The following is a 21,686-nucleotide window of genomic DNA, read 5'->3' as shown; positions in this document are numbered from 1 at the left end:
CGCAAGTTAAAACTATAAGGAGAAAAAAGACACCTCTGCGCAACTGCAAGGATGGTCAACACATAAAAACCAACAATACCAGTTCTTTGCAAGGATGTGGGGGAACTGGGACTCTCATCACTAATACCTGGGAGGTGAAATGTACAACCATGTGGAAATAAGTTTGGCAGTTTATTTTTTTTTTATTTATATTTATTTATTTATTTGGCTGTGTGGAGCCTTAGTTGAATCATGCGGATCTTTTATTGCAGTGCACAGTTTCTCTAGTTGCGGCTGTAGTGCTCGGGCTCAGTAGTTGTGGCTGCAGTGCTTGGGCTCAGTAGTTGAAGCTGTAGTGCTTAGGCTCAGTAGTTGTGGCTGCAGTGCTCGGGCTCAGCAGTTGTGGCTGCAGTGCTTGGGCTCAGTAGTTGTGGCTGCAGTGCCTGGGCTCAGCAGTTGTGGCTGCAGTGCTTGGGCTCAGCAGTTGTGGCTGCAGTGCTTGGGCTCAGCAGTTGTGGCTGCAGTGCTTGGGCTCAGTAGTTGTGGCTGCAGTGCTTGGGCTCAGCAGTTGTGGCTGCAGTGCCTGGGCTCAGTAGTTGTGGCTGCAGTGCCTGGGCTCAGCAGTTGTGGCTGTAGTGCTTGGGCTCAGCAGTTGTGGCTGCAGTGCTTGTGCTCAGTAGTTGTGGCTGCAGTGCCTGGGCTCAGTAGTCGCAGCATGTGGGATCTGAGTTCCCTGACCAGGGACTGAACCCATGTCCCCTGCACTGCAAGGCAGATTCTTAACCACTGGGCCACTAAGGAAGTCCCAGTTTGGCAATTCCTTTAAAAACTAAAATGTTCCCTGGTGGCTCTGCAGTGAGGGAGACCTGAGTTCGATCCCTGGATTGGGAAGATCCCCTGGAGAAGGAAATGGCAACCCACTCCAGTACTCTTGCCTGGAAAATTCCATGGACTGAGGAGCCTGGTAGGCTACAGTCCATGGGGTCGCAAAGAGTCAGACACGACTGAGCAACTTTACTTTCTTTCTTTCAAACCTACTGTATGATCCAGCTATTCTACTCCTAGATACTGACCCAAAAGAAATGAACATGCATATTCACACAAAGACTTGTAAAGGAATAGTTACAGTAGCTTTATTTCTAACAGCCAAAAACTGGAAACACCCAAAATACCCATCAGTAGGTAAAAAGATAAACTATGGTGCATCTATAGGATGTGAAAGTCGGTCCACAACAAAAGCTGAGCACCAAAGAACTGATGCTTTTGAACTGTGGTGTTGGAGAAGACTCTTGAAGAGTCCCTTGGACTGCAAGGAGATCAAACCAGTCAATCCTAAAGGAAATCAGTCCTGAATATTCATTGGAAGGACTGATGCTCAAGCTGGAGCTCCAAAACTTTGGCCAGCTGATATGAGGAGCTTATTGGAAAAGACCCTGATGATGGGCAAGACTGAAGGCAGGAGGAGAAAGGGACCACAGAGGATGAGATGGTTGGATGGCATCACCGACTCGATGGACATGAATTTGAGTTGGGATGGACAGGGAAGCCTGTTGTGCTACAGTCCATGGAGTCCCAAAGAGTCAGACACGACTGAACTGAACTGATAAGATGAAATGCAGGGATATTTCATCTCCCAAGAAAAGGGATGACCTACGATACATGCAAGAACATGGATGAATTTCAAAATAATTGTGCAGAGTGGCAGAAGCCAGACAACAAAAAGTAAATGCTGAGTGATTCTATTCATATAATATCCTAGAAAATGCAAACTACTTTACAGTGTCAGGAAGTAAATCAGTGGTTGCTCCTGAAGGGATGCCAAAAAGGGCAACAAGCAGCTGTTATAAAAGTGCACAAGGAAGGAAGTTTCCAGGAGCACCAGGTATACTGGCTACAGTATGGATTTCACGGGTATACATGTATCTTCAAGCTTATAAAACTGTCAAGCATTCCCTGGTGGTCCAGTGGCTAAGATTCTACACTCCAATGCAGTGAACACTGGTTCAGTCCCTGTCAGGGAACCAGATTCCACATGCTGCAACAAAGACTACAGATTTCATGTGATGAAACTTAAGACCTGGTGCAGTCAAATAAACAAATTTTTTTAAAAGCTTATAAAATTATACACTTTAATACACACAATAGACAATGTCATTTACACCTCAACTAAGTTCTTAACAATTTTTAAACATAATAAATAACAAGTTAATTTTTTTTAACCTATCTAACCAACAGGAAGACTGCTTCACATTGACTCCGTTTCTCCTCTTGTATCTGAACAAGGAGCTGAACGACACCAACAAAATCAGACCAACTGCTCAGGAGCCTAGAAACACGTTAAGGTCTCAGATCTAAGAACTGCTGGATCTTTCCGCAACTCAAATTTGGCACATTGGAAGAAAAACTTCATGGGATTTTGATAAAAGACACTGGAAACTGTTTCAAAAGGAAACAGTACAAGCGCAGAAAGGAGACTCAGGCTGACATCTCTTGGCCTGCACGTGAGAAAGCACGACTGACTGAGGCAGCTGTTGCTGGCTGCACTTGCAATACTGGGTCCATCTAGAGAAACTTCCCCAGCTTCTCCTCTTCCCACAATACCACTGATCCAAACCTTGTGCATCAACTTAAATGTGCAGGATTTCTCCTCCCTCCTTCTCCTCGATCCCGACTTGACCTATTCCTGATCATCTCTGCCCGTGATACACACACGAGCAGTCTACATGCACCAGGGCTGCACCTGACGGCTGGCTCACCAAGTACAGTGAGATCCAGTGCCTGCGCTCCGCTGTCTCAAAGCAGGAAGAGAGGCATGCTTACCACCTGCCGTCTCTAGGACACTCCCGCGGCACCCCCGAGGGACTCCTCTCACGGAGGCCATCTGCGGACGCTCACAGTATGCGTGCTGATGCTGCACGAGGCCCGTGGTGACATCAGGAGGGGCAGAGTGCAGATCTGCTTTTGAAACACAAACCCAAAATAAAAGTGGCTGTTAATTCAAAAGAACATGAACATTAAGTTGCTGTTCAAACTCCATTTGACTGAAGCTTCAGTAGCTCAGCTCTAAGCAAGGAACGTGGCATTCCGATCGACTCTGTCTGCCTGGCTGACCGAACACACTAGGTGCTGTGAACTCTGAACTCTGGACATGGCCTGGACAGTTCTGCGTGCACGTGGTCATCCAGTTCTCAGAGGGAACTAGGCCGGAAACACCAAGCACAGCACAGAATGGCCTTGAGGAATACACGTTTCCCAATTTGGCCTAAGGAGGTTTTACTTAGAAATCTCCCTCAATGAAGCAGCAATATATTTTTAATTAATAATATTTTTTGTTATATTATGAAAAAACTTCCAGGCTTCTATAAACTACCTCTACTCCCCTAAAAAGCAAGTTTGAATGCCATGCAGACACAAACCCTGGCAATCTTCAAAGAATAAAACTACACAGATTAAAAACTATCCCTAGAGTCAGTTCAACAGGTCCCATTACTAAGAGGCTGCAGTCAGGTTCTTAAGACACCTCACACTTAGAGACAAACTATGTTAGATACAGAAAGTATTTAAATCCCTCCTCCCATTGTCTGAGTGTCCGCTCTGGGCTCCATTCTCACCGTGTGGCGTGTGTATCTGCTCTGAGGCTGGCTGACTGCTGCCACACATCACCGCTCTACAACTCAGTCTTCCGCCAGGAAAGAGCTGAGTGTGGACCTGGCGTGACACTCGTCCACTCTCGAGAATGGATACTGCTCTGTAACCTCTTTAGTCTTCAAATGAATGTTCCCACCATCACAGATTTTGATACTGATTTTCTATCTATCATTTCATAACCTAGAGAGTATGCAATCTAAAATTTTTTTAAATATGTTAGAAAGATGAATTTATATGGAAGCAAAACACAGACTTATAACACAAACTTACATAGCAGAAAACACCATTTGGAAAAACCTAACTTTAATGACAAGAGTTTTCACAACCTTTGAAAAAGCTAGAAATTAATGAAATTAGCACTTTAAAGTATGCTTACCACAGAATTCTTTCAGTTTAAAAAGAAATCTCCCCTCCTTTCCAATCTAGCAAAAATGAGAGATTTTAACTATATTCATGAAAAAAAAGGTATAAATGGTAATTCTCAACTACAAAGTAACTTTTTAAATAGCTGCATAAAAATAAACAAACTACACTCCAAAATGAACTACTGTAATTAAATGTACTGCTTTTAAATATAGGTACTTAATTTGTGTCCAAATGTTTTACCCACATGATTTTCCTAGCCCCAAACTGAAAACAATAAATATTTTTTAACATTTTCTTCCTATAATTTTTTTTTACAGTTATATTCTTTCTATATTTCTTTCCTTAGCCCAAATTGAAGAATTCTCCTAGAGTCAGAAATTAAAACAAAGGATGACTTTTATAACAAGGAGAGGGAAGTGGGATAGTTTTCAGATATAAAATTCAGGTCACATGAGAAGGGCATGAAGGCTACAGGCAACAGTGAGGTATACGCACAGAGCAAGTCAGACTTTGGGACCGTGAGAACTAATCACATGATATGCATGTGAGCACAGGTGAGCAGGAGGGAGGGAGAGCAGCTCAGCCACACCTGCAGGGGTCAGGAGCCCCGCAGCCACAGGGGGCGACAACCCACCCCGAAGCCTTTACAGCCAGGACCTCTCTGAGAAAAGAGACGCCCACTCAGACTCACCTTACAACTCTGTGAAGTCAAGGGCTGTCTGGTTAGACATTTTGAACTACGGTCAGTTTTTCAAGCTAAATACGCTTCTCTTTCTAACCCACCAGGAAGCTGTGTTTATAACAGCTCAGCAACGGCTGATACAAGCAAACAGTGACTGCTCTGCCCTACTTCCCTCACTGTGGGACCCAGAACAGAGCTGCGGAAAGCTGGACCAAGCGGGAAGAGAACACCCGAACGCTGCCGCTTCCCTCACAGTGGAGGTACTTGTGCATTTCCAAACAGTGCAATCGCCATGACAAAGAGCAAAAACGTGTCCACCTAACGCTGTTTTCCAGCTCTCCCCTGTGACACCCCTTGAGGACAGGTGGGCAGTCATCACCAGCCATTTGTAGGTCCCCAGGAGAGTGACCACAACAATCTTGGCGGGTGTTTCCAGAGGAGCCTTCTCTCGTAAAGCAAACCGCCCAGGATGGCCCCGACAGCGTGACCCCGGCTCCTCCACGTGCTGGGAGCAGGTCAAGGCATCGTGAGTCCTCACCTAAGAGGACATCACGAGCTCAACAGAAATGTTTAGACGTTGGCACTGACTCAACCAGTAACAAACGAAGAGCATCAGTGATGTGCCCACAGAGGAAATGAAGGCGTCGGTCACTTACAACACCCAGTCCAGCCAAATGACCAGTATCTTGCATGAAGCAGCTTAGCACCTGAGGCCAGCACGTGCCAGGGGGGCACTTAACCTGCTGGGACCCCATCAAAAACACTGGCCTGTCACTGGTGCACCGCAGATGCACTGTTCTAGTTTCAGCAGAACAGCAACTAACAGCAAAGAAAAGGAACAGGAATCAGAAAGCTATGGGTCAGCCTGGCTCCACCACAGCCAGCTGTGTGGTCTCAGCCAGGGCAGTCCCTGACTGAGCTCTTCCTCCTTGTCAGATGTCCCCCAACATCAGCGATGTACCACACCAGGAGTATACTCCTTAAGGCACTTCTGCAAGAATGCATGTGTGCTTTGCATGCCAGCTAAATTACTATTTTTGCATCAAAAAATACAACTTCAAATGGTAAAAGCTTTGCAATGTTTTCCTCTTTATTTATTTATTTTTTTACCTTGTCTGAAACTAGCCCACATGCTATACAGCACACACTACGAGCCCAGTTTCAGTACTACTATTCCTCCTCTTACGACCACCAGGACCAGGGTTTAGATCCGATGGGAAAGGGAACTGGAGGGTTGTTTTCCTCTTTAAGATTAATATAATTTAAAGGACTGGGTGACTTGGGAAAGGTCTAGGCATCTTTATGACTGAGCTGTGACTTACATCTCTTTTCAGACTGAGGACTGTCTAACCCTGTGTGTAGAGGAAAAAAGGCTCTTCATGGCTGCAGCCCCAGCCCCACCTTGGACAGGGACAAGTGCAGGGACAACTGAGGGCTGAGGCTGTGCACACAAGAAAGGAACAAAAGACCGCGTTGCAGGTGGCAGGCCTGGGACTGTCCACCTGTGCCGGCCGCCCCTCCAGAGCAGAAGCGCCAGATTTTGCCGAGGTCTCCAGGGAGGCCCACCCAGGGTCTGGGGCTGCCAAACCACAGAGGCACCAGAAACCACTTTTGTTACCAAAAGGACATTTTCCACACGAAGAGGAGGTGGGTCTGAGGAGGGGCGGGGCTCCTCTGCCTGGAGGGGTCCCCGCAGCTGTACTGACCTACGCGGGCGAGGGCCGCGGGGCCGGCAAGCGCAGCGGCAGCACTGGGCGTGGCGGCAGGCTGCCCTCCTGGGTGAGATGAGGTGGAGGATGCGGAGGATGAGGTGGACGAGCCCTGAATGGCCGGGTCGGGCCAGGGCTCGACGCTGGGGCGGCTCTGCAGCGGAGCGGAGGCCAGTCGCCCGGGGCGCTGTAAAGAGCCCTCATCTTCTGAGGCAGATGACGTGTCTGTGGTCAAAATAACGACGACAGGCATGAGGGGGGCATCCTTGGGGGCAGGGTTCCCACACCGGCCCAGCCTGCGCCCTGTGCACCCGCACATTCAGGAGGGCCTGCGTGTGACTGACAGTGAGACCCAGGGCTGCTCGGAAGCTGGCTTCACCCCGGGCTCCCCTGAAGAACTCGGTCCCAGGGTGCCATGCCCAGAAGTGCAGCTGGTCGGACCCTGACCACTTTAGTGCATGCCGTGGGGCCCTGGGGGCCCCAGATAGCAGAGGTGACCTATGCCCCGTGGGTGCCTGATCCTAGCGAGGCCTTGCCCAGCACCTGCGCACCCTGAAGGACGTGCCTGAGCTCTGAAAAGAGCCCCGCCTTGGGCAATAAAATTAACCTGAAATCTGGTTCTGTCAAGTCTGCATTTTATTGTGGGTTTCATTATTATTAGGAAGTTCTTTAAAAACTGGGTAGTATCTATGATTATATTTGATAGAAAATAATTTGACATAAATTTCTAAGACGTTTTTTGAACAACATAAACTTTTTTTAAGTCAGGAAGCATCACCAAAACACCACACTATCCTGGGGACCTGGTGTGGCTGGTGTTTACCACGTCAGCAAACCAAACACGCGTGTCACCAGCTTGAGACTTTAATAACCAGACAGGCAGCACTGTGCTCCCAGCACCTGGATGAGCTTTCCAGGAAACTTAAAACACACTAACTATCCTGAAGAGAGGCCGCATTAAGAGTTTTCATTTCTAATGGTAACGAAACAACAAAAACAAATAAAAAACCCTCCAAATGGCCTTATTCTTTCCCATTTAAGACCTGGTAACATCATAACACATAATATTGGGTTGGCCAAAAAGTTCGCTGCTTTTTCTGTAAGATGGCTTGAGTGGTGCTTAGCTGTCTTCAACTTCATTCAAGATAATTTTGTTAGACTGTACTGTGACCGCAGTCATATCAGCACTCATTTAAAAGAAAAAAACTTATCAAAACTAGTGAATTTTTATGTAGCAACTTTAATATTGAAGATGGAAGAGAAAAAGCAACATTTTCACATATTATGCTTTACTATTTCAAGAAAGGTAAAAATGCAACTGAAATGCAAAAACAGATTTGTGCAGTGTACAGAGAAGGTGTTGTGACTGATCAAACATGTCAAACGTGGTTTGCAAAGTTTCATGAGGGAAATTTCTTGCTGGACAATGCTCCACGGTCAGGTAGACCAGTTGAAGTTGATCATGATCAAATTGAGGCATTAACTGAGAACAATCAGCGTTATACCACGTGAGAGAGAGCTGACATACACAAAATATCCAAATCAAGTGCTGAAAATAATCTGCACCAGTTCTGTTGCATTCATCAATTTGATGTTTGGGTTCCACATTAGCTAAGTTGGAGAAGACTCTTGAGAGTCCCTTGGACTGCAAGGAGATCCAACCAGTCCATTCTGAAGGAGATCAGCCCTGGGATTTCTTTGGAAGGAATGACGCTAAAGCTGAAACTCCAGTACTTTGGCCACCTCATGCGAAGCGCTGACTCATTGGAAAAGACTCTGATGCTGGGAGGGATTGGGGGCAGAAGAAGGGGACGACAGAGGATGAGATGGCTGGATGGCATCACGGACTCAATGGACATGAGTCTGAGTGAACTCTGGGAGCTGGTGATGGACAGGGAGGCCTGGCGTGCTGTGATTCATGGGGTCGCAAAGAGTTGGACACGACTGAGCAACTGAACTGAACTGAACTGAAGCAAAAAAAAAAAAAAAACAAACCTCCTTGACTGTATTTCTGCATATGATTGTCAAACACAATGAAAACATTCCATTTTTAACATAAACTGTGACAGGTGATAAAAAGTGGATCTTGTGCAATAATAGGGAATGGAAGAGATCATGTGGCAAGAGACATAACCACCACCAGCTACACCAAAGACTGGTCTTCATCCAAAGAAGGTGATGTTGTATACATGGGAGGAGTGGAAGGGAGTCCTTTATCATGAGCTCCTTCTGGAAAACCGAACAAGTAATTGCAACAAGCACTGCTCCCAATTAGACCAAGTGAAAGCAGCACTCAACAAAAAGCATCTGGAATTAGTCAGGAGAAAACACGTCAGCCTCCATCAGGACAACACAAGACTGTATGTTTATTTGATGACCAGGCAAAAACAGTTACAGCTTGGCTGGGAAGTTCTGATTTATCTGCCATATTCATCAGACATTGTACCTTTGGATGTCCATTTATTTGGGGCTTTACAAAATTCTCTTAATGAAAAACTTTTCAGTTCCCTGGAAGACTGTATAAAAGGCATCTGGAATAGTTCTCTGATCAAAAAAATGACAAGTTTGGGGAAGGGAAATATGAAACTGCCTGAAAAATAACAGAAGGTAGTGGAACAAAATGGTGACTACACTGTTCAATAAAGTTCTTGGTGAAGTGAGAAATGTGTCTTTTCTCTTTAAAAATCTGAAGGAACTTTTTGACCAACTCAAGGAGAATAATTTTAAATTTCTGAAATCAGGGAACTCTGTCACCCGATAAAGCACTTACTGCAGGTTCCTCTCTTTACTAAAAGACACAAATTACATCTTGGCGAAAAAATTAAAATCTATACAGACGCTCTATTGGAAGCAAGCCCACTGCATGCACAGAAATGTGCGTGAGCACACACACACTCCTCACCACAATCAGAAGCCTGCTCCGTCTCAACGGGAACCCTGCCCAAGCCGCCCCAACCCTGCCCAGGCCGTCCTGACCCTAAACCAGTACCTGGGGGTGTGTAGGCCTCCACAGACGCGTGCGTGAGGACAGAGCGCCTCTTGGATGGCATGGGCATCTTCCTCTCTTTGTATTTGGCCAAAGCTGCCTGCACGGCCTCGGTGTGAACATCTGCACAGAAATAACAGCAGCAAAAGCACCCGTTACAAGATTCCTGATGAAGGAACAAAACCATGGTTCATGTTTTTAATCTGTTTTCATTGAGCATAAAAGGAACACAAAGTCAGCCTACATGTGGGTCCACACATTGGTCCTAGATTTCTACAAATATTCTCCTTGGTTTATAGATTCAACTTTGCAAGTATTTTCAGATTTAAACCAAGAAATCCCCCAAACTGAAAATAAAATGAATCAGATGAACCTAATGCACTCTGATTATGGTATAAACCACTACAAGCAGCACTAAAGCTCTGTGGTCATATCATCTGAGCTGTTGTTCCGGTCAAGCCCCACGATGGGCAGAACCATACAAGGAACCAAGCTCTCCCTGTAGTCGCACAGCCAGGGGGTGGTGGGGGTCCCGTCACACTGCCACGCTTGTGGTCAAGTGCAAGAGAGCCAAGGAAGAGGGGCCTAATGGCCTCACCCCATTCTCCCTCCCAAGATGCTCACAAGGCAGAGAAGGGATAGACACAGAGACTCCAGAAATGAGGGGAACACTGCAGTCCTGAATCTGAATGGCAATTATCAGCATGAACACAAGTGGCATTTTATCTTTAAATAGCATGTCTTAATTAAGTCCCTAAAAATGTCTAGAAATGGTGACCAGCCCCAGTACAATGAGCACCCCTACCATCCAGGCTGCATGCAGTCTTACAACACTGTCCTCATTGCGAGTACCCTGAGAAATGTGGGTTCCAGGGTACAGGAAGTGGCAGAGGAGCCTGGAGCATCTCATCCTACCAACCAACAAGTTCCTGGCCAGCAACCCAGTGCTGGAGCCGACGTGGAAGCACTCCCAAAGAAAAAGGTTGGGGCAGTCTGAACACCACCAAGGACAAAAACAAGATCAGAGAAAAGGAAGGAAGAAAAAGAGGAAAATTAACCAGCTGCCACTGGAGGATGCCAGTGACACGAACTACTGTTCTGAAAAGGATTAAATGGATGGAAAGAACCGAGCATCCCGCCAGGTTCTCCTGTGCTGTGTGATAAGCACAAGCTGCTTGCCCTCCCCAGAACTGGTCCAGCCGTCCTGCCACCAAATCTACCCTAATGAACCGAGGGATCAACCCTGCCAGCATCCCAGGGAGGGGAGAGACACGGGCCTGCAGTGCCTGTGGTGGGAAAACACTGACCCTGAGGTGACTTGCCAGAGCCATGGAGCCAGGAGCAGCCAGACCATAGCCAAGGCCCCAGGACCAAGCAATCACTGGCGGAAACACATATCAACAGCCTGCGATATGTACATCTTAGTTGGATCCTGGGTCCAAACTGTTTTATAAAGCCTCAGGAACACTTGGGTATTTGATACTAAGGAATTATTGCTGATTATTTTGTGATAATGGAGCTATGTTTTAGAGATACGTGCACTCTTTTCAGATATAGAAACCGAGAATATTATGACATCTAAGTAAAATAACGTGATCTCTGAGATTTGCTTCAGAATCACACGGGAAGGGAAGAAGCAGCTGGGGCTGATGAAGAAGCCAAGACTGAACCTGAGCATGGTGGGAACCGTGGCACTGGGCAAGTCCAGGGCTCAGTACACACCAAGTCCACCTACGTATGTTTCACATTTTTCCCCAACAAAATGTTTTTAAATAGCATTGAGAAACCTTACAGTAAAATGGCTCATAGGGTACTAAGGATGAAAAATTCACACCTAGGCATATTACAATAAAGTTTACAAACATCAACAATAACCAGTCAATCCTAAAAGCTTCTAGAGAAACAGTCTTGTAGGATCAGGAAAGAGGCTAACTTTCCCAATGGTAATCACCAAATACAAGGCAACACAGCTGAAGAAACGAGCTTAGAACCTGTAATTTTATATCCAGCCAAAGTACCATTTAAACTTCAGGGCCTAATAAAAATACTCCCAGACATACAACCGAAACACTCATGAAAGACTGTGTTCAGAAGAGAGACAAACCTAGGAGCCCCTCCAAGAGATCTGGCTTGACTGTGAGCACAGACTTTTTACACTGCGGCTGCCTTAGAAACAAACAAAAACCTAAGTACAGATAACAATCAAGAACTAAAAATCTAAACAATACCAACATTATAGGATATAAAGCAACAGATCGAAGAAGCTCAACAAACCCCAAGCACAAGAAACAAAGAAACTTATACCAAGGCACATAATACACAAATCACTCAAAACCAGCGATTAAGAGAAAAACCGTTAACAGTGCCAGAGGGAAGAAAGGCACAGTATATACAAGGGAATAATGATAAGGAATAAACCTGGATGAATAAGAGTGGATGTACTGACGTGAACAATGACTGCTAAGCTGCCATCATTAGGAGAGCTGGCGCTGCCATGACAACAGACGAATCCATCAAGAGAACAGAAAGGAGTCCAGAAAGAGTCAGCCATGAGCAGCTGCATTTAGACAAGGGAACAAGGGCATGGGGACAACGGGATTCCCACATGCAAGAAAGTCAGCTTTGTAGCACACCCTGAACTCACACTAAAAAACAAAATCTAAACCACAGACCTAAAGGTAAAAACCCCAAACTACAAAACTTCCAGAAGAAAACACAGGTAAGAATCTTTGGGACCTTGGGTTTGGCAGAGATTCCTTAGATACAAGAACAAAAGCACTATTCAAGAAAGAAAAGGAAGTGATAAGCCAGATTTCATTAAAATTAAAAACTTCTGCTACAAAAGCCACTGTAAGAGAATTCAAAGAGAAGACAAAGCCTTGGAGAAAATATGAGCAAAGAACATTTATGGTAAAGGTCTCGTTTTCAGATAGTAAAGAACAAGAACCAGATACAGTTCACAAGGGCAGAAAGCAGGTCCTCAACGTCAGTTACACATAAACAGAGGCGACAGGGAACAGGAGGTAAGGACAGGCAGGGGACCTCTGGGTGACCTCACTCAGGGTGCGCGGACGTGTTCCCATTTTGTGCCCAGGGCTACATCAGTGGAATGCCGATGGGGCCATTTCCAGTGTTGTATGTTACAGGCATCATTGATGTAATCCGAAAAGAAACTGTCGGTGTGGGGAAGTTTTTTTAAAATGTATATTAAATCGGTAAGAAATTATCTGATCAAAACTTTCCTCAAACCACTTCACCACACTCCCAGGCTAACCAACCATTTAAAATCTTCATTAAAAAAAAAAAATTCTTAAAACAAAATGGCCATGTCTTTATCTATCTTGAAAGTTTTCTTTTATAGAAGCTTACTGAGTTTAAATGTAAAAGAAATATTTAATCACACAACAGTGAAAATGTTAAACAAGCCAAAGAGTGTTCAAAAGCTATTGATATCTAATCTATGACAAGAGGCAGAGGGCTTCTCTGGTGGCTTGGTGGTAAAGAATCCGCCTGCCAGCGCAGGAGACACAGGTTCCATCCCTGGTCCAGGAAGATCCCACGTGCCTCGGAGCAACTAAACTTGTACACCGCAACTACTTAGCCTGTGCTCTAGAGCATGGGAGCCGCAACTCCTGAAGCCCACAGACCCTAAAGCCTGTGCTCCACAAAAAGAGAAGCCGCTGCAGTGAGAAGCCCACACAGCAACGCAGACCCAGCACAGCCAAAAATAATAAATAAATAAAATGAACTTTGGAAGCATGCATGTTTTCGATGCATGTCCTGATAATGCAAATAAAATGTCAGACACAAATTCAAATATTTATAAAAACACTAACAGAGTGGCAGAAATCTAATTAGATGGAAATCTTCAAAATTAGAGAAAAATAAAATACTGAAACACATAGAGTAGTAGAGTGGTTCCCTACTGGACAACTCCACCAACACCAACCCCAAAGTTCCAGTAGAAAAATAGACACAGACATTTACAGAAATTATTTCCATGGTAAGGAAGATTTTGCTTTCTTCTGAGATGTCTATGTGCAGCTGCTGAGAGGAGCACACTCACACTCCAGGCTACACTAAAACATACTGAGATCTATGGAAGTTTTGTTTTTTTCTTGAAAACCACGATGCAGTAAGTCACGGTTCAGAGAAGTCCCTTTCCTCAGTGGAGCTCTGGTGTCCAAGCAGAGGATGCGGCGCTCTGGGCCCTACCTGACCGGAAGCGCTCATCCCGGGCGTTGCTGGGCCGCGGCTTGGGCTGCTTGGGCGCGGGGGCCGAGGCTTGTGCGGGCCCAAGGATGCTATTCTCCACTTGCAGGGAGGGGTCTACTCCTGAAACAGTTTCACAGAAACACTGTGAGTAAACAACCTGCTTTTCCAACAATAGAAAAACCCATGTAGAATAGCACACACCTCTCACATGCTGTTGCACAGTCCCCGCTGCACAACCACACACACTGGGGGCCCTAACGCCCAAAAGACCCTAAATCTGGAGGTTGGGGCTGAGACATTGATGTCAGCTTCCAGCCCCTCCCTGTCAGCAGCCCTGGGCTCCCAGCTTGGTGCACACAGTGCATGGGGCCAGCTCTCTGGGGCCAGCTCTCTAGGGCCAGCTTTCTCGAACACCCCTCCCTTCCCCCACACTGGCCCTCGTGTCAGCAAGCCCAGCAGGAAGCAGCCCACAAAGCCATCACCAGGGTATTGACAGCTGCCCTCAGACACAGGAAGAAAGCCGATGAGAAGCTTGGAGGCTTCGAGTGTTAACCACCTGGGCCTGTGATACCTGTGTCTCCAACCTGATGGGCGGCTCCATGACTGGCACACCCATGGCCAGCCGACACCCAGGCCATCAGGACGTCATGTGTTGAGTAAAGGACAAGCACGAGCCTGCAGGGTCATTTAACAGAGTCCCTGGTCCTGCCTGAGCACTAGATTGTTTCAAAATGTCCCAGAAAAACAGCCTTAGCCACCAGCCCTTAGCACTCCCCGAAAAGCAGCAGCCTGTCCCCAACTCAGCAGTGGCCACAGGACTGGGAAAGATCAGTTTTCTCTCCAATCCCAAAGAATGGCAATGCCAAAGAATGTTCAAACTAATGTACAATTGCACTCATCTCACACACTAGCAAAGTAATGCTCAAAATTCTAAGGCTTCAACAATAGGTGAACTAAGAACTTCCAGATGTTCAGCTGGATTTAGAAAAGACAGAGGAACCAGAGATCAACTTGCCAACATCCGCTGGATCTTCGTAAAGCAAGAGAATCCCAGAAAAACATCTATTTCTGCTTTATTGACTACAGCAAAGCTTTTGACTGTGTGGATCACAAGAAACTGTGGAAAATTCTTTAAGAAATGGGAATACCAGACCACCTTCCCTGCCTCCTGAGAAGTTTGTATGCAGGTCAAGAAGCAACAGAACTGGTCATGGAACAACAGACTGGTTACAAATCGGGAAAGAAGTACATCAAGGCTGTATACTGTCACCCTGCTTATTTAACTTATATATGCAGAGTACATCATGCAAAATCTGGGCTGGATAAAGCAAAGCTGGAATCAAGACTGCCAGTAGAAATATCAATAACCTCAGATATGCAGATGACACCACCTTTATAGCAGAAAGAGAAGAACTAAAGAGCCTCTTGATGAAAGTGAAAGAGGAGAGTGAAAAACCTGGCTTAAAACTCAATACCCAAAAAACGAAAATCATGGCATCCAATCCTATCACTTCACGGCAAATAGATGGGGAAACAACGGAAACAGTGAGAGACTTTACTTTGTTGGGCTCCTAAATCACTGCAGATGGTGACTGCAACCATGAAATTAAAAAGATGCTTGCTCCTTGGAAGAAAAGCTATGAACAACCTAGACAGCCTGTTAAAAAGCAGAGACATTACTGTGCTGACAAAGGTCTGTCTAGTCAAAGCTATAGTTTTTCCAATATTTACATATGGATGTGAGAGTTGGACCATAAAGAAAGCTGAGCACGAAAGAATTGATGCTTTTGAACTGTGGTGTGGAGAAGACTTTTGAGAATCCCTTGGACTGCAAGGAGATCCAACCAGTCAATCCTAAAGGAAATCAGTCCTGAATATTCATTGGAAGGACTGATGCTCAAGCTGAAGCTCCAATATTTTGGCTACTTAATGCAAAGAGCCAATTAATCAGAAGAGACCCTGATGCTGTGAGAGACTGAAGGCAGGAGGAGAAGGGGACGACAGAGGATGAGATGGTTGGATAGCATCACTGACTCGATAGCCATGAGCTTGAGCAAGCTCTGGGAGTTGGTGATGAATGGGAAGCCTGGCGTGCTGCAGTCCATGGGGTCGCAAAGAGTCCAAGAGTCAGACACGACTGAGTGGCTGACCTGATCTGAACTGCCCCACCTGGGCCTAAGGGGGTCATGACCTCTGATGCTGCTCATGAAAAGGCCACCTGATCCCAGCTCTCTAGGATGACACACAGAGAGGACAGAGGGGACAGGAGACGTGGGGGCCCTCACTCCGCTGCCTGAGCCTCCAGGCACCTCTGTGACTGAGGAGCTCCTGGAACACCAGCTCTGGCTCTACAAACAGGAAGGAGCTGCCCCCAAGACTGGCCAACCTCCAGGGCTGGGCGCAGAATGTTGCCATTGCTGATGTTTATGTACCAGGTTTGGAGTGTTCATTAGCTCTTCAAAATTGAACATATACACACATACATGTATGCAACATGCAGCAATACTGATCAGCTCTGGCTCTTTGTTTCTTGGACTGACTGGAACAAATTTCCCTATAATTCATAATGGAGAACACAGAATCCTATGTATTATGCACTATAAACAGGTATGCTTGCAAAGTGATGCGTAAATACAGGGACATCCTTGCATTTTTATTCCAAAATACAGTGCTTTTATTGAGATCGATTAATTTATTTAAGAAAGATATAAAGCCCAATGGGAAACCACTGGATGAAAGAGTAGTATAGTTTTGGTCTTAACAGGTATCAAGGGAGAACTTCTCAGGCCACAGCATCCGCATTCCCTCAGGGTGCCATATCCCCATGTCTCTGTCAGCACTGCACGTTACAAATTTTAGAATCTTGCCAATCTGACAGGAGAATGGTTCACTAATTGCATTTCCGTAAAACTAGTGAAGTTGAACACACTTTAATGTTTACTGCCTATCCATACGTCCTATTATTTGAATTCTATAAATTCTATCCAGCTAAGGAGCCCCCAAAGGGCTTCCCAGGTGGCTCAGTGGTAAAGAATCTGCCTGTAATGTAGGAGATGTGGGCTCAATCCCTCGGTCAGGAAGATCCACTGGTGAACGAAATGGCAACCCACTCCAGTATTCTTGCCTAGAAAATCTCATGGACAGAGGAGCCTGGCAGACTACAGCTCACGGGGTTGCAAAAAGTCAGACATGACTGAGCGACTGAGCATGCATGCATGCAAGGAGCCCCCAAAGGACCTGCAGGGAGCTCTGGTCAGCTAGAGGCTCCATCCTACACTGGACATGTCCCCAGGCCATGGCCAGCCGGCCGCAGCTCAGTCACTCTGCAGTGCTTCATTTCTAGAGAGACAATCATAACCTGTTTTTTTTTTCCTCAAATCTCTCATCTTGTCATTACTCAAACATTATTCAATATTCTCCTGAATTTTATAGTATTCTGTAATTGCAAGCATACTTAGAGCTTTACTCCTGAAGCTTATGTTCACTAATGCTGCAGAGGAAAGGGGGTCCCACTGCTGCATCCACAGGCATGGCTGCTGCTGCTGCTGCTGCTGCTAAGTTGTTTCAGTCGTGTCCGACTCTGTGTGACCCCAGAGACGGCAGCCCACCAGGCTCCCCCATCCCTGGGATTCTCCAGGCAAGAACACTGGAGTGGGTTGCCATTTCCTTCTCCAATGCATGAAAGTGAAAAGTGAAAGTGAAGTCGCTCAGTCGTGCCCGATTCTTAGCGACCCCATGGACTGCAGCCTACCAGGCTCCTCCGTCCATGGGATTTTCCAGGCAAGAGTATTGGAGTGGGTTGCCATTGCCTTCTCCAACAGGCATGGCACCAGTTACTAAATAAATCTTCCCTCCTTTGAATTCTCCTGAGTCATTTCTAGACGCCCTCCCCTTACACTGTTCAGTTGTTCACGCGTCTACCAACACCCTGTGGTTGGGACTGCCAAGTGCACATGACCAGGTTTAACACCTTGAAGGCCAAGCCTTTCTCCCCGCTACTCCTCTTCAACAATATACTAGCTACTCTCAGAACTTTTCTCCTCCGAGTGAATTATTTCCAATGCCAGGTTTGGGGAGAAAAAAAAATCAACAACTGCTATTCAGACTGGATTACATTTTGTCACATATTAACTTAGAAACTACTACTTTTATAATATTAAATATTTGCATTTAAGATATTGGTATATTTCTTCATATTTTAGGATCCTATACTTCTTTCAAATAGATTGTATGATCCTAATATAGATCCTGTGGCTTTCTTGCTAAATGTATTAAAAACATTTGACAGTTATTTTTGTCATTATGAATGTGAACTGTTTTATTAACAGAAATATTGCCAGAGAAAAGCTATTGATTCTTACATATTTATCTTTTATTCAAACCAAGATGCTTATTAATTCTAATAGCCAAGTGAGCAGTCACCCAGCTTTCAACATATAAAACAACAGCACCTGGCGAGGGTAGGGTCCTGCCGTTTGTCCATGGCGCTACCTGGGCACTGGCCTGCAACAGACAGCCTTGCTAGCAGCCCAGCGGGCTTCTCGTTTGCCTGCTAACAATTAGGGTTTCCTCTGGTAAAATATTTATGCAAGTCTTTAGCCCATTTTCCTACTGGGCTTTTTTAAAAAAATCACATGGGGGAACTTTCTGTCTCTTTATAAAGTTTAAATTAATGAAAATTAAATTTAAAAAATGCAGTGTCTTAGTCACGCTACCACACCTCAAGTGCTCAGAAGCCACATGTGGGAAGCGCTCAGTAGACTGGACAATGGGGCTGCAGAGCATTGCCACTCTGGCAAAAGGTCTCCTGGATGCTGCAACTTCACTGGCTCTGGACTCTAGTCCTTTTTCTCTTATTTATGTTACGATCATCTTCTCCTATACTGTGGCTTGTCTTTAATCTCTTTATGGGGACTTCAGATAAAACATGATTCTTAATTTTAACACACTCTAATTTACCAATCTTATCCTTTTCAGTTGCTGCTTCAGTTGGTACCTCCAGGGACTTGAGAAATCCCTCCTCCTGTCTAGAGATGGTGACGGTTTTCATATACAATCTTCCAAAGGTGCTATAATTTTTGCCTTTCTCACTAAAGCCCTTCATTTCTGGCTTCTGTGTCTTAGGGAACTGTGCCGGCATTGTGAGTGGCAACACCACCTCCACCATAAACCTGGTCCCCACAGCCATACATGTCTGTCTAGGTCCATGTTCTGTTTGTGAATCGAGCTATCTACCCTTGTGCGAAACCAGGCTGTCTTAATGACAGCTTGCTATTAACTCCTCATATCACAACCAGCAAATCCTCCAACTTCATTCTTCCTTTTTATCATTATTTTGAACCCCTTAGCCCTTTAAACTTATATATAAAATATTTAACTTCTTTTTTTTGCCTTGCTTCACAAGCCACGTGGGATCTTAATTCCCTGACCAGGGATGTAACCTGTGCCCCCTGGAGTGGACGCATGGAGTCTTAACCACTGGACGGCCAGGGAAGTCTTAAACTTCTACATAAATTTAAATTTTAAAATCAGCTTCTTAAATTCCACCCCCAAAAACTGTGCTGAAACACTGAAGGTGCTGACTCTGAAGATCAATATAAGGTGGGAGAACTCACAGCTTTATAATATGTGTTCCAAACCTAAGTAAGGAAATGTTCTTTACTAAAATCATAAAAATAATCATGGTCTATGATAATAAAAATTACATAATCCTATTTGGGGATGAAATCTATACCAAACCAGAGACATAAACTTTAATCTATGACTTTGGATTTTATAATTAATATTAGACATGTTATTTTCCCAGCCCTTATTAATAAAATATGAAACTACCAAAGTCAAACTCTAATACCAATTTTTAAATCAGTTTTATAAGACCTGTGTTAACCTCACCTTGAATGAGGGGTACACAGCGTGCAAGCAGCTTGGCCCTTTTCTTTTCATATCCTTTTTGAGTGATGTCACCTAAAACAACAATAGAAAAATAGAATCACATTTCTTCTGAAGTTCCCCAAAATTTTTAATTAAAAGTTCATTCATAATGGAAAAACTGGAAACACTTAGGTCCTTCAACTGGTGAGGGAATAAAGAAAGGATGGGGTGTCCACACAGGGCAGTGCTGCTCAGCAGTAAGAAGGCGCGAACTACTGACAGACAGCGGTCTGGGTAGGTCTTACAGGCACACAGCTAAGCGGCAGAAGCCAGGCTCCAAAGGCTCCCAGCGGAATGGTTCCGTCACATGACACCTGGAAAGGACAACGTTACAGGCAGCGTCAGACTGCCGCCAAGGGAGGGGCTCTAGGAGGACGGACCAGAGTGGGACGAGGGAATCCTGCGGGGGGTGAAGCTGGTCCACACTGTGATCGTGGTGCTGGTTCTACGATGACAAGTTGGTCCCGAGCTCACAGAACTACACCCCAGGAGGGCTGAGTCCAACAGTATGTAAACACTTCAATATCCAGAATCTGAGATCAGCATCTTGGGGGAGCATGTTGGAACTACAGACTCTGAGGCCACACCCCAGACTGACAAAATCCGATGTGCTTTTCACTGGATGCCCACGTGACTACGAAGATTTGAGCTGTGGAGTCTTGGTGTGAGGAGCCACAGAAACCAACCCTCGCAGGCCAGAGGGCATCCCTAGGCCAGGACTCGGGTTCTGATAAATTATCATAAAGAAGAACAGCTTAAAAAGGAACTAACCTACCCAGGAACAAGGCAGGAAACATGTCTGCAGGGAAACACTTCTCATCCAAGCATGCCAGCTGATTTCCTGGACAACTCAAGCACTCAGGGTGGGTTCTGTGTGTTTTTGACCAGAAACACGTTACAATGTCCACTAGTATCCTGCTCTTCAAGTGAACTGTCTTCAACAGAGAGCTTCAAGTGTTCTGCAAGCCCTCCTGGCATCCCCTCCCTGTCCCTCATTATCCCCACCATCCGCTCACCCCAAACAAGCCAGCCAAGCGAGGAAGCTGCTGAGAGTCAGAGGGCAGCCTGCCATCACATGCCGAGCACTTCACCAAGCACTTCCTCAGCCGTCAAAGGACTACCACTTCTGAATGTCTGACACGTACATTAAGCCTCCCTGAAACCCTCTGGGAGAACATTAGCCCACCACCCACAGAAGACAAGCCTAAGGTCAGGGAGTCACTAGTCCGGCCCTGGGCTCGACAAAGCCCCTGCTTTGACCACTGCTCACTCAGCCAGGCCCCTCCCCACCCCCATCCCGTGAGTCATCACTCAACTTCACCTTACTCTCCCAACAACCCCACAGGAAACTCCTCTAATGCCTTGAGTGCCTTTTAATTTGAACATGTTCTGTAGACCTATGCCACTTTAAAGTCCAGGTATTTTTACTTTACCTGAACAATCACTTCATTTTTTAAATTTATTTTTAAACTGGAGGATAATTGCTTTACAGAATTTTGTTTCCTGTCAAACCTCAACATGAATCAACAATAGGTATACATATCTCCCCTTCCTCTTGAACCTCCCTCCTATCTCCCTCACCATCCCACCCCTCTAGGTTGATACAGAGCCCCTGTCTGAGTTCCCTGAGACAAACAGCAAATTCCCGTTGGCTATCTCTTTTACATATGGTAACGTAAGTTTCCATGTGACTCTCTCTATACATCTCACCCTCTCCTCCCCTCTCCCTGGGTCCATAAGTCTGTTCTCTATGTCTGTTTCTCTACTGCTGCCCTGCAAATAAATTCTTTGGTACCATCTTTCTAGATTCCATAAATACGCATTAGTATATGATATTTATCTTTCTCTTTCTGACTTACTTCACTCTGTACAATAGGCTCTAGGTTCATCCACCTCATTAGAACTGACTCAAATGTGTTCCTTTTCATGGCTGAGTAGTATTCCATTGTGAATATGTACCACAGCTTCTTTATCCATTCATCTGGCAATAGACATCTAAGTCGATTCCATGTTCTAGCTATTGTAAATAGTTAAGCACTTCATTTTTATTATCATCCAGTCTCAGCTGGCTCAGATAGTAAAGTGTCTGCCTACAATTCAGGAGACCTGGTTTTGATCCCTGGGTTGGGAGGATCCCCTGGAGAAGGAAATGGCAACCTACTCCAGTACA

The 21,686-nt window shown here is 45.4% G+C and overlaps 1 protein-coding gene and 1 non-coding gene across 7 annotated transcripts in view; both read right to left on the bottom strand.

Moving 5' to 3' along the window:
* The window catches only part of DIP2A (disco interacting protein 2 homolog A), a 109,432-nt gene that overhangs the window by 70,754 nt on the left and 16,992 nt on the right, over positions 1–21,686 (bottom strand). Inside the window, exons 2-6 of one of the 6 annotated variants that reach the window (XM_069566994.1) lie at positions 19,478–19,549; positions 13,586–13,705; positions 9,374–9,493; positions 6,382–6,609; positions 2,800–2,934 (exon numbers count right to left, since the gene is read on the bottom strand). In XM_069566994.1, the coding sequence (XP_069423095.1) occupies positions 2,800–2,934; positions 6,382–6,609; positions 9,374–9,493; positions 13,586–13,705; positions 19,478–19,549 (675 nt within the window). Of the gene's footprint in view, positions 1–2,799; positions 2,938–6,381; positions 6,610–9,373; positions 9,494–13,585; positions 13,706–19,477; positions 19,550–21,686 lie in introns of all 6 variants that reach the window. The other 5 variants (XM_069566986.1, XM_069567020.1, XM_069567031.1 and 2 more) reach the window with 5 other exon arrangements.
* LOC138431645 (small nucleolar RNA SNORA61) lies at positions 5,785–5,910 on the bottom strand. The gene has a single exon (XR_011253796.1). It is a non-coding gene; the product is annotated as a small nucleolar RNA SNORA61 (small nucleolar RNA).

The sequence above is a fragment of the Ovis canadensis genome, chromosome 1, assembly GCF_042477335.2.
Source record: "Ovis canadensis isolate MfBH-ARS-UI-01 breed Bighorn chromosome 1, ARS-UI_OviCan_v2, whole genome shotgun sequence".
Lineage (NCBI taxonomy): Eukaryota > Metazoa > Chordata > Mammalia > Artiodactyla > Bovidae > Ovis > Ovis canadensis.
This window is presented reverse-complemented; position numbering and strand designations above follow the sequence as displayed.